Source organism: Salmo salar, chromosome 11 (assembly GCF_965601325.2).
Source record: "Salmo salar chromosome 11, fSalSal1, whole genome shotgun sequence".
In the NCBI taxonomy this organism is placed as follows: Eukaryota; Metazoa; Chordata; class Actinopteri; order Salmoniformes; family Salmonidae; genus Salmo; species Salmo salar.
In genome coordinates this window covers 18,913,543-18,927,199 of record NC_138301.1, presented here as the reverse complement: position 1 = coordinate 18,927,199, position 13,657 = coordinate 18,913,543, and the positions used below count along the sequence as shown (strand labels likewise).

The window sequence follows — 13,657 nt, the reverse complement described above, 5'->3', positions numbered from 1 at the left end:
TACTTACGTAAATATGACGTGTTCTTTTTATAAATGTGTTAATTTATAAAAAACATTTCGCTTTGTCATTATGCGGTATTATTTGTAGATTGATGAGGGCGGAAAAAAACAATCAATTTTAGAATAAGACAAACTACAAAATGTGGAAAAAGTCAAGGGGTTTGAAAACTTTCCGTAGGCACTGTATACATCTACCAACCTCAATTACCTAGTACCCCTGAAAATCGACTCGGTACTGGTATCCCGTGTTCCACTGTGTATTTATTCCTTGTGTTATTATTTTTCTATTTATTTCTCTCTAGATTCTTGGGAAGGGCTTGTAAGTAAGCATTGGAGTGTGTTGGAGTGTCCGTGTGAATGAGTGTGTAGAGTGTGCATAGAGGGTCAAAGCAGATAGCCGGTGAAACCACTTTGTTAGCTATTTAGCAGTCTTAAGGCTGGAGGATATAGATGCTGTTCAGGAGCCGTTGGTGTCAGACTTGTTGCTTCGGTAGCGCTTGCCGTGAAGAAGCAGAGAACACTATGGCTTGGGTGGCAGGAATCATTTTCCGGGCCTTCCTTTCACATACTCTACTGGGTGGTTCAAAAATAGAGTTCCTGCTAAATAAGGAAATAACTATTTATTTAGCAGTTAAATCATAAGAGTAAACAACCCACTGACATTTACTATATTGATGCTATAAAGTCTGCAGAATGATAAACTGACACTTTCAACATTTGAGTAATACAGTTAAACAAGTTTGACAAAAATGCTCCTGAAATGTTGTACTTTCTTCATATTAAGCAAATAAAAACCAATCGTCCAAACCTAATCTCTCTATCACAATTCATTATTGGTTTTTACCCTTGTAGGATGGCCAACATTAGGGTGACAAAATCAATGTAGGCCGGAGAAAATTCTGGAAAATAGCATTGTGTAAACTAGGCTAGATGCTGTGCGATAATTAAGGCTAACTGTTGTTGAACTTGTCATTTTTCTTCTCGAATCCAGAGGACATGAAAAAATTGAGGTAAGATAGAGATACATTTTGGTATACACATTTCATAATGTGAAATTCCTGTTATTTTTCAGACTTCTCACAAAAACAAGCGCATCTCTAAAATGTCAACGGTGCACTGAGTGTACCGCAACCTTTTCAAAGCCTTTTCCATTTCATTCCATTCGTGTCATGTTGTTTCTCCTCCTTTCCAGACCAGTGCGGTCACAGCTCTCCCTGCGCTGTGAGTCACGATAGTCGCGTCAACCATTCTAGGTTAATGGTTCGTGGAGGATTAAATCACATTTATTTGAGTCAGGCTGGTCTGACTGGATGTCTTTTGTTTGACCAGACGGTGGACCAATCTAGGTTTAATTCAGGTGGGAGAAGAAAACAGCCTCCACAGTCCTCACATTTAGATCCATGCAAATGTCTGATTTCTGAAATCTGCATGGATCCAAAACTTGCTATGGCGCGTTTCTTCAGTTTATGTTCTTATCATCCTACTTCATCAGGTATACCACAGTATCCTCTATTTTATACTGAACATAATCTTTACCATTCAATGCAGTCCCAACTCTTTCTCTTCAAAGGCTTGAGGTTAATAATTAACATTTTTGTACCAACCTTTTGAAATCATTTACCAACACGGCTTTTGAAATTGACTCCAGTTGACATGGTTCATAGTTCTATTGAGAATGTGATCGTCTACTAACTAGATCAGCAAAAAAATTAATCACAGGTTGTATTTCCTAATCTATCAAACCCCCATTTCTATATATCACATTTAATATAATCTGAATCTCTAGAGAAAAGGAACTGTTCACCATATTCTGACTGATATGGACATCAGACGAAAGTAGTTTGCTTGATTTCCAAACTAGGAGTAGGGTTGTTTTAGTTGAGAAACGTAAGCTCAGAAAGATGAGCCTCAAGAAAGACCTTTGCAAGTTGAGTTTCACTGCTTCACAACAGCACTGAGACCGCAATATTGAACTCTTTTAGTTTAGAAACAGGGTGAAACACGACTCATGTTGAAAATTCTCAGATTTCCGAATGTGTGAAAACATCAGCTGGCACAGCAAAGCAGACATCGGTTTTGCTGCGAAATATTACGTTTACCACTATAAACGAGTGGCCAATTCTCTCTCTTTCCCTCCTCTGCAAGAGACTGGTGCTGACAAGCGGGGGCGATTACACGGAGGCCTGTATTGTGAAGACTTGGCAGATTAACAACCTGGCCACACGCTTCTGTGCTGTAATGTACTGTACGCTACACAGGAGGTTGGCAGGCAGGTCGTCCGCACATGCCGTTAGAGCAGGGGGTGGGCTGCGGTGAGGTAGGCGGAGAGAAAGGCAGCAGTGAAAGGAAAGCCTCCCTCCTACACACCTCCTGCTCCTCTGCCTGGCTGGGTGCCAGGCTCCAGTCAGCTGCGCTACTGCTGCAGTGTTGTTTACCCAGGGCCTCTGACACAGTGGGTCATTTAGCAACTCAGGGCCCGCCTGCCACTGGCCTGGACCTGAGCCAAACCACCGCCAGGGTTCGGAGACGGCCAAGACTGCCACTAACAATAGCGAAACGCCTTTCACTCCTCACCTCCACGCCAGCACTGTGCTTTCAATAGGGAGCGCAGCCCGGTGTCGACACGCCAGGATTAAACTGAAGACAGACCCGACCCAGACCACCCTCCACTCCGGTCTGTTCTAAAGACAGGCTACGGATACTAAATAATCAGTGGTGTTAGTGAGAATTCACTCACTTTTAGATGGAAATAGAAATGTTAACTTTAATGACGAGGCTCTGCTGTGACATAGGAGCTCTGCTTGGCTCTGCTCCCTGGCTGCAGCTGGTGGAGGGCTTTGTTTCATTCCGCCATTTCCTCTCATCTGTCTGTGCGTAGGGGGCTTCATTAAAGACCAGGTGTTGAGATATGTCAAAGTGGGAAGGATATGGTCGTTGAGGATGAAGAGAGAGGGAGGGAGGGAGAGAGAGAAAGAGGGAGATGGGGAGCGGGGCTTGCGGTTGCTGCTGACTGATCAGATTACACCAGCCATCAGTAGCTCCCTTTCCATTAAGGGCCGGGGGGGGGGGGGGGGGGGGGGGGGGTATAGCCAAACAGGCATGCGCCATTTGCATTTAAAATGTGAGAACCTTTGCCTGGGTAAACTTTGTGCTCAGCATTGCAACCGATAAGAAATTGAGATCAGATTTAAGCAAGCCATACTCTTATTGTCATTATCAAGAACATACATTTCAAACATCACTAAGGCTAGGGCGGCAGGTAGTCTAGTGGTTTGAGCGATGGGCCACTAACTGAAAGGTCGCTAGTTCGAATCCCTGACAAGGTGGAAAATCAGCCGAGGTGCCCGTGAGCAAGGCACTTAACACTAATTGCTCTGGGGTCACTGTTGATCATGGCAGGTTGTGACCCAACTCTCAGAGGGTGACTCAGGGAGAGTTGGGATATGCGAAAAACACATTTCCAATTCACACATGCATATTAATACACACTAGGCTGGGCGATATATCGAATTAATTTGAATGTATGTTTTTACGCAATATTCCAAATACCTGTATCGCAAGAATCTAGGTCATTTTTTTATTTTTATTATGAGCGTTTATGGCCATGTTGTCTTCCCATTTACAAACACATCAAGCTCCTCCCCCTGCCACACACCTTTAACAAAGATGAGATCACTTCTTCCTCTATGACAAGCGGTTTCAACTCGCTATTTGCATTTGAGGTTTGGTCCAATAGAATCACTCATACGGACACCGAAACACATTGAGACAATATTTTACCGTAATAAAGGGGAAGTTACCCTTTTTCATGTCGCAACTCCTCAAATGGTGGTTGTATCAATGAACATTGACTCTGGAAATGTAATGCTCAGTTTGTCACGTGTGGCATTGCGTTACCACGTACCACTAGGAGCATTTTAGCCAAAGACTGTTATACTAGCTGTCTAGTTGCTGTTTTATAAATGTGCAATATGGCAACTTGTTCTCATTCTGAGAAAAAAAAGAAGGTAGGCCACTTGACTTCAACATCTGAACAAAATGCACAGGCTGTTGAAACAGAGACGGACAGAAGGGTGTGTTCATAACTTAAATGAACAATAATTAAATGATTAGTGGGTCTTATGGTTGTGGAAAGCCTAGGTGGAATTTCACAAGCGGTGAATTCAATAGATTATTGCTGACTGTTTGAAATGCAGCGTATTTTACCTTTAAATTGTACAATAAAGCTTATTTAGAGAAAAGAAATGTATTGTAATCGAGATATATAATTAAATCACCCATAAGTTACAAATAATTAAAATTGGGATACACTACATGTATGTGGACCCTTCCAACTAGTGGATTCGGTTATTTCAGCAACACACGGTGACAGGTGTATAAAATCAGGCACACAGCCATGCAATCTCCACAGATTGACATTGGCAGTAGAATGGCCCGTACTGAAGAGCTCAGTGACTTCAACATGGCACCGTCATAGGTTGCCACCTTTCCAGTTGGTCAAATTTCTGCCCTGCTTGACCTGCCCGGGTCAACTGTAAATGCTGTTATTGTGAAGTGGAAACGTCTAGGTGCAACAACGGCTCAGCCGTTATGTGGTAGGCCACAGAAGCTCACAGAACGGGACCACCAAGGGCTGAAGCACGTAGCACTTAAAAATCATCTGTCCTTGGTTGCAGCACTCACTACCGAGTTCCAAACTGCCTCTGGAAGTAACGTCAACACAAGAACTGTTCGTTGGGAGCTTCATGAAATGGGTGTCCGTGTCCAAGCAGCCCCACACAAGCCTTAAATCACCATGTGCAATACAAAGCATCGGCTGAAGTGGTGTAAAGCTCGCCGCCTTCGGACTCTGGAGCAGTTGAAACGCGTTCTCTAGAGTAATGAATCACACTTCCCCATCTGGCAGTCCGACGGTCAAATCTGTGTTTGGCGGATGCTAGAAGAATGCTACCTGCCCCAATGCATAGTGCCAACTGTAATGTTTGGTGGAGGAGGAATAATGTCTGTGGCTGTTTTTAATGGTTTGGGCTAGGTTGGGGAAGGCCCTTTCCTGTTTCAGCATGACAATGCCCCCATGCACAAAGCAAGGTTCACACAGAAATGGTTTGTGAGATCGGTGAGGAAGAACTTGAGTGGCCTGTACAGAGCCCTGACCTCAACCCCATCAAACACCTTTGGGATGAATTGGAACGCGGACTGCGAGCCAGGCCTAATTGCCCAACATCAGTGTCCAACCTCACTAATGCTCATGGCTGAATGGAAGTAAGTCCCTGCAGCAATGTTCAAAAACCTAGTGGAAAGCCTTCCCATATTAATGCACATGATTTTGGAATGAGACGTTAAACAAATAATTTTGGCCATGTGTATGATTTTAAGGTCATATCGCCCCGCACCCTACTTGTACATGTATAAAATAAGACATATATAGCAACACCCACCAAATTATTATTATCACATATGGTGGCAGAAAACACCATCTTTAATAATATTTGGCCTCTTTTTGGTTCATGTGGCCATAGTGCTGGAGCTGCAATCAAGAGCACGGATCTTGAAATTGAACAACTCCTTTCTTCCCTGTAGCCTCAGACAAAAATCACTATGCCAATCCATGGTCGGTAGACTCATCACTGCCAATAAATTGGAGGTTGAGTGGGCCAAGCTCTGGTCAGGTCAGCTGGTGCACATCTTTAGCACAGCATTGTCTGTCTGTCTGTCTGAGAGAGAAGTGGAGAGGAGCCATGAGGGTTCCCCCAGACCAGACTGGCCTCCCCGGGAGGGCTCTCTCCCAACAGCAGGTGTGCCCTTTGAGACGGATAAATAAAATAAGTGTCTTTCCCTGCACCAGCCCAGCAGCCCTCCCCTCACGCTCCTTTTTCTTTTACAGCCCCTGTGACAATGACTGAAATAAATTAAAAGATCACCAATCACGGCCCTGACAGAACAGCACAGATACGCTACCCCCCCCAGCCTCTTGTAGGAGCCACGGTGGGAATGCTCACTGTTTGAAGAGTTAACTCTTTAATTCCGTCTGGAATGTTTCCTTTGGGTGGGGCAGTGCAATGTTGAGACAGACCAATATCCCCCTGACCCCACCCCTCCACCTTCTACAACATCTCCCCCTCCTCCTTCATCTCTCTACCTCTATTTCTAGGTTAGCGGAATATTCCACACTTGACTGTTAGGAGCAGGATACCGCAAGCAAACTCCCACAAAGGAGCCTTCCTATAGCGCCATGGTTAGATCATCTCACGAGATTAGTCAGGCTCAAGTCTCCTTTCTAAATCTCTGTATATCTGACACCTAAAACAGGTTCTGTATTGGTTTCTATACCAAGACAAACTAACACAGTTACATTGAGTACAGACTATTCTCTGATGGAAAGAATGCTATTAGAATGGTGGAGTCGGTGCTAATCGCGTGTTGCCTCCTACACCCAAACCACCCAGCCGGGGCCCTGTGTTAATGAGGCACAACGAAGGCCGACAAAGCACTGAGCCACAAACATAGACAGAAAATCCCACTACAGAAGCAAGGCACCAAGTGAAGCAAACGTACAAACACAGCGCCCGAGTCTGTTTAAAGAGTTAGAAATGCTACATCACTGAAACCCAGGTTATGAAAATAAAGACTCTGGATTAAAATACTAAAGAAAAACATCAACATACATAATTCATTAATGTGAACTGCCTGAAGCATGAAAATAGAAATGTATACAAAGCCAGTTAGTTCAAACACACTGTTAAAGCCACATCTTAAATCAGCCTAACACAAGAGCAACATAAACTATTGATATCCTAATTTAAATAATCATAAACTTATCAAACTGTATTATCAGAAATCCTGGCTCCAGCCACAATCTCACCGGGTAGTTGTCCACCACAAACTAAAAATAAAGCTGGAATCATGGAGGCCCTGAGCAGTCTAATCTGTTTTGAGACAAGCTCTGAAATTAACAGGCCAAATTAGGCAATGTTAACCCCTTAGCGCTCAGCCTATCAATCACATGAATCACATTAGGACACGTCAAGAAAGCCCAGATCATAGGATGCGTGTTCGTGATCCGTTTTTATTCTGTTAGTTCCTGTATTCTGAATTGAAAAGAAACTCCAGCACATTGGTGATCTTGATGCTCCACAAAACAGTAATGGATCTTATGTAACCAACAATTCAGTCTCAATAGAACACCAGAAAAAAAAAGTAAAGTTAGTTCCTGTATTGCCAGCTCCACAAGAGACATCCATCTGAGTGGACAGAAGACTGTACACTAACATTCTACAACAGGACTAGGCTATACTTATTCAACCAGTCTTTAAACACAACCATTAGAAAACCTATGTAGAACTAATTAGACACCATTCAGCTGTACAACAAATAGGTGTGGCACAATGGTTCTATAAATAGACGTGAAGAATTATCTAGGCTAGGAAATTCTGTTGTTTGAAAAATGCTTGTGAGAAGAACTCTAGCCTGCGGCAGGTAAGAAAATAAACTAAAAGCCGAATGTGTTCACTGAAATAAACACGGCAAGAATCTGGCTTGTAATAGCTACAGATCCCTAGCAGTAGCCGTCTATAGGAGAAAACAAACAGGATGTTGCTAAACAAAGGAGATGGGAGGGTTCAAACTGAACAAGTATACAACATCATTGAAAAACAGGTAGTAAGTGGCATTGGATAGTGAATACAAACAAGGCAACATTGTGAAGCCTTTAACAAGGTCATACTGATGCCGTACACCTGTACTGTAGACTAGGCAAGGAGGGAGAGAGGCCCCATGATTCCAACCACAGCCTCTATCTCTGAGAACTGAAGCCATGTCACAGTGCAAAGGAACCATCTCACACACATTTCCAGTTGCTTTCCCAGCACTCTGCTGGACAGATGCATCAGGCTGCATTTGATTCACATCTCACTGTCAAAATGCATAGTGGAATACGTCGGCTAAATATGTCATCCTCATTCATCATCCATGAGCCATAAATGAGACCTAACATTCACCCCCTCCTCCCTGCTCTAAAAGCAGCTCCCATAACCTCCATCGATCGCATCGCAGGCAGCTGCAGCTGTGCAGCCAGCTCCCCATTTCCTGACTGATGCGTTGCTGGGGCGACAGCTGAATTATGCAACAGCATGCATTCAACAAACATGTTTTAATGCCTGGCCAGTAACTAGCAGCAGCCAGCTGTAGAAACCAGCAGCGCTTGGAGTTTAATGATGCGATGAGAGAGGGGCTTATACTTCCTCCTGGACCCAGCTTAGCACTCCCTGACTCGGTCATCACTACAATGCAAATGAAGCCCTGGTTACAGTCTCCATTTTGTTGAATAGGTCTCCCTTGACACCAGAAAAAAAAAGGAACATCTAAGATGTAAACATGAAGAATCGGCAGATAAACCAGCGAAACCAAAACTACCACAAGTATGCTCAGCTCAACCCCTCCAGTATGGAGCTGCTAGAGAGGGAGTTCACTATCACTGCCCGACACCCAGGGCACGGTCCACAGGCGTGATTATTACTCTACTAATCACTGGGAGATTACCACGAGGAGAGGGATATGAGAGGTCAATTAGTGGGCCTACAGCGGAGCCCAGACTGGGGGGGGGGCAGTGAGAGCGAGAGCGAGCGAGCGAGCGTGCTGCCCAGGCCCAATAACACTCCGGCCAACACTCCACACAATGCTTTTGTCCATCCTCTCGTTTGACAATTATTTACTCTGCTGTTTAGGGCAAGGTCACAACACATGCATCAATGACAGAAAAGACAGAAACTCTCCACCCCCGATCTTTACGCCATGCTCCTTTGACACTCCTTCTGCTGTTGTAGAGCAGTGTTTCCCAACTCCAGTTCCCCCAACGGCACACATGTTTGTTGGGGCCCCAGACAAACTCACCTAATTCAACTCACTGAGGGCCTGATGATTAGCTGACAAGTTGAACCAGGTGTGCTTGTCCAGAGAAACAACAAAAATGTGTGCTGTTGGAGGAACTGGAGGACTGGAGTTGGGAAACACTGTTAGAAGACATTCAGTTGAATGCATTATGTTGTACAACTAACTAGGTATCCCCTTTCCCATTCTTGGCTAATATAACAATTGCATAATATCAAATCAGTGGTAGGTTGTTCTATTTGGTTTTTATAACCTTATTAATTTATATTATAATAGGCTACTTCTAACTTCTAACACTCAGGTTATGGTGTGCCATTGCTTTTGAAAATATTATCAACACTATCAGAGAATGGTATTTGTTGAGGCTTCTCTCCAGCCTCTTGAAGACAATACCATCAAAAAAGTCACCCTTCAGCAGTGCAACCTAAAACTGCCACAAGAGATGAGCCGTCATTAAATACTGCAGAGCTGACATAATGACAGGAAAGACAAAAGAGAGGAAACAAAAAAAAGCGCAGACCAATTCTAGTTTGACAATGCCTCTCCAACCCCCCAGGCTCAACCCCCTCTCCTAATAAAAGAACCACGCCACAGATAGCCAGGCCAGGGCTATGCGACACCTCTCCTGCTCTGATCACTGGTGGCTGTCTGACAGCTGGCCTAAACAGAGACATGTCGACCACCTCTAACCTATCGCCACCAATGACGCATTTTTTTTGTTCACAGTCACATAACAATGTGGTCAAACTTCTTTTCATTCAGGTCGTTTCCACTGTGATCTAGTAATGTGGAAGCTAGAAGTCTACTCCACCCTCTATCCTGTCTGTCTGTTCTCTGTGATAACTCTAACCATAGCACTGCTGCCTGCCTCTAATCCAGGGCTCAGTCTGCTGTCATTTATTTACTTCCCATTCCACCATCCCTCCTGTGGAGCTAAATTTGGAAATAGACAGAGTGACAGTCCCAAAGCTATTTCCCCTTTAAATAGACAGTAATGACATCCTTGGAAAATGATAGTGCAGCACACGCAATGCAACAGTCAGTCACAGCAACAGATCTGTTCTGCCTCCTACATCTGTCAACTCCACTGCAACATGGCTTTTTATATCAACCACTGGTGGGCTGTTACACAACACATGCTACTTCCCTAGAGCTGACTCAACCATGAAGGATAGCTTGGCTTCCACTCTGCATTCTGTCGCGCCGTGAGGAAATATTTACCTTCAATGGAAAAAGTACACTTGGCACAGTGCTGAAACCCTTCAGATGGGTAGCACCACTACTGTGCCTTAGGATACCTCTACCTTCTCACCCCGTGTGCTGCATGTCTGCCAGGAGAGCGCAAGAGAGAAATCACTGAGCGCGAGAGAGAGAGCGCAGAGTGAGTGAGAGCGACACACGTGCCTGGCCCTCTGCCAGTGCACACTTCTAGGATTTTTGGCCACAAAAGCCAAAGAGCGGCTCAGCCCTCCCCAGTGATTGTAAGTGTCTCACAAAGATACTGGCTGAGAGGTCTGTGTCGAAGCTAAGATTAACCCACCCGCTCACAGCAGGAGAGGGCAGAAACAAATCAGACAAAACACAACAGGAGACTGAAAAATAGTGAAAGGCTTTCCCACTATATGACGCTTACTTACCAAGGGGGACATTTGTGTTTTCATTATACAGCTTTGTGTTGACTCACTGTGTTTGGGGAAGAGATAGCACAACTTTGATACCAGATTAGCTGCCGAGGAGAAATATTCAGAGAAATGTGGCAATCTTTCTTCATGTGGACAAGTCTATTCTTTAATGTCAAGGGCAGACATAAAATTCAGTTGGGGATTGGATTTTGAGAATATAGCTAAGAAAGGAGAACTGACATACATTAATAAGGAGAGTAGATTGGCGGTAAGCCAAGGTGGCCTTACCTGTTTGAACTGATCCTCAAAGCTATTCCAGTCAGCCTGCCCGTTGGGGGAGGTGGCAGAATGGGGCCCTGCAGGAGAGCGGCTCTCGTCAGGCTCCTGCTTCACCCTGACAGGTGGCAATGGCACCTGCTGGGGGCCCGAGGTAGAGTAACTGCCAAATGGATGCGCTGGGAGGCGGGAGGCACCCTGTTGTAGAGCCAGTGTCTGCTTGCGGAGGTACTCAAGACCACTAGCCCCTCCCTCTTCCTCCTCGCTCCCCTCGTCTCCATCCATCATCTCCTCATCATCCCCTGAATCCCGGCCTCTGTCCTCCTCATCCTCCCTCTCTGAGTCCACACTGCTCTGGTTGGAGACCCGGGACAGTGGGCCTCCTCTGGGTATCCCAGAACCTCCACCTCCAACCAGTGCCTTGCCCATGAAGCCAGCTCCAGAGGCCCGGGCCGCGGCCAGGATGGCCTGCTGCGCTGCTACCTGCTGGGCGTACATGATGTGGGCCTCGCGGAGCCGCCTCTCTTTGCACTCCATCTCCAGCCTGGCCTGCTGCTGGCGCTGCAGCTGCTCCATGACAGCCTCCAGCTTCATTCCTCCTGCTGTGCCTCCCTGAGGATAGACACCCCCCAGACCACTCTCCTGTGACATGCTGGGCTGGGAGAGGAAGTGAGAAAGACATCAATAGCCAACCATAAACCAACAACTCAAATTACCACTGGATGTCTGGCTTTACAGGTTCTAATAAAAACATGCATTACACAAAGTGGACTATTTAGACATAAAAAACAGGGAAGTCCCATCTGTCAGGATTTGAGTGAAGTCACCACCAGACTTAGTACAGTAGGCTACAACAAACCATCCACTTCATGAGGATAACATGGGTAAGTTTCAACATGAGCACAATAGATGAGGGAAAGGCTAATTGACATTGGGGAAAGGGGAGAAGACAGGCAAAATACCGTTAATAAACAAACAGAGAAAAAAAAGTACAAAACAAATGTAATGCATGGAAAGGATTGTATGGTATGCAATATCTGGTGCTACACGTTTAAAAGTACAGTAGTAAAATGCAGGACATATTTATACGTAGGTGTAGTATAGGCAAATTATACAATGTTCAGCACAGCTGCACATAATACAGAAGTTACAGGACCACGTTTTGTCCTGTAGACATATCTACAGCATATTGCATTTATGCTTCTTATTTTAAAAAATTAATTCGAGTTAACGCACAACACTCAATTGAAATAGATATGCACCACTTTAAGAATGAGCTAAAACAATGTAAACCATTCGATTTTGACAGAAACATCTGTAACAATAACAACTTTGAAACAATGGTGAACCATGTAGCCTCGTACAGTTGTTTCTTATCATCAAAAGGTGTCCATTTAGCTTAAATCCGAAACAATAAATCAACCCAGATGTATCCTACATTCAAAATTAGATGACTGATAAAATTATATTCGAACTTTATCCAAAACACAGGCATACAGCCTCTTCTCTTCTATTCGTGCAGTCAGTCAAAATTAGCTTTCCGGATGTATATGGCGAGGTTCCAGAAAACGTACATGAGTAAACAGCGTATAGTATCGTAGCTGGCTAGTTTGTAGGCTACGCACATATATATATATATATATACTTTCCCCCCTATCATATTAGGGGCGCAGATTACAGTGCATAATAATATGCATGCATTTGATCTATTTTATTGAGTTACGCATTATACATTATTTGCAGTCGGATTTACCACTGTAATTAAAACATGAAATTGGCAATGACGTACGCTGAACTATCAAAACCAAATATTAATAAGGATTTCAATTTTTAAAAAGCGTTACTTTTGATAGTCTCGTGCTTTTAGCCTATATTGTTCTGCAAATAAATGTTCGCTACCTCGCTCCTATAGGCTATGACACAGCCGAGACCTAGCCAGGGCACAGCGCCAAACAGGGGGAAACAACTCACCATTTGTGCCTTGCTGCTACCGGAATTGTCCACCATCCCTCCTTCCTAGGTTATCCTTTTCCCTCTTCGCTGGCACGGTTTCTATCACTTGTAAACACTGAGAAATTGTGCATGCACGGGGGGGGGGGGGTAAATTTGTCCACCAGCTGATAGGCAGAATGTTGGCTGTGTAACTCTCAATTGTATCTTTCTCCACTTCTTTTTTTAATTTAGAGAAAGACGAACATGAAATATGACCCGATCTCATATCTCGAAAAACTAGCGGTTGAGGTAACTCCCTTGACTCGATTTTCCTTCACTTGAATTACATCCCCCCCGTCTAGGCGTACAACATCATTAGGGCCCGCCCAGTGACAGCAACAAGTTCCAGAGTTCCAGCGCTACATTGGCTGAATAGTTACTATGGGTATGCAAATCTCATGAGAATGGCAATTTTATGAGAATGGCAACATTGTCAGTCCATGCAAACTAGAGCCTATTAAATAGTACATAATAGACCGCGTGTGGCCGTTATGCTGACAGGCGGTTTCCATCAATACCATTCCATTTAACATGTGGATAACTTGCCTGTTGAATAATTGGCCGGCCCTACATTTTTGGCAAACATTGATAATGCAAAGGTAAAATGACATAACTATTGAGGTACAGTACTAATGCAATTTATAATCCCAGATAAAAACTACTCTGCTGAGCGGTGAACTATAAAATTACCTACAAAGACACATTTATACAGTGATGCATGTACGTAACGCAAGTAATGACAGCCTGTTAGCTACTTCCCTCGCCATTAAATAATATTGTGACAACTCAATACTGCCCCCAAATGGATGTGAATGGAAATGCTCTGGTCTGGTATTATGGCCCCACTGTCTGTGTGGTCTCTACGTTCAGTTAACGATCTA

At 44.3% G+C, this 13,657-nt stretch overlaps 1 protein-coding gene across 4 annotated transcripts in view; it reads right to left on the bottom strand.

Annotated features, from left to right (window-relative positions):
- LOC106562117 (AT-rich interactive domain-containing protein 3B) overlaps positions 1-13,248 on the bottom strand; it is a 61,592-nt gene extending 48,344 nt beyond the window's left edge. The window contains exons 1-2 of one of the 4 annotated variants that reach the window (XM_014126721.3): positions 12,756-13,248; positions 10,797-11,441 (exon numbers count right to left, since the gene is read on the bottom strand). In XM_014126721.3, the coding sequence (XP_013982196.3) occupies positions 10,797-11,441; positions 12,756-12,791 (681 nt within the window). In that variant the 5' untranslated portion in view covers positions 12,792-13,248. Of the gene's footprint in view, positions 1-10,796; positions 11,442-12,148; positions 12,339-12,755 lie in introns of those variants that run through there. The other 3 variants (XM_014126720.3, XM_014126722.3, XM_014126723.3) reach the window with 3 other exon arrangements.
- Between the last annotated feature and the right edge of the window lie 409 nt (positions 13,249-13,657).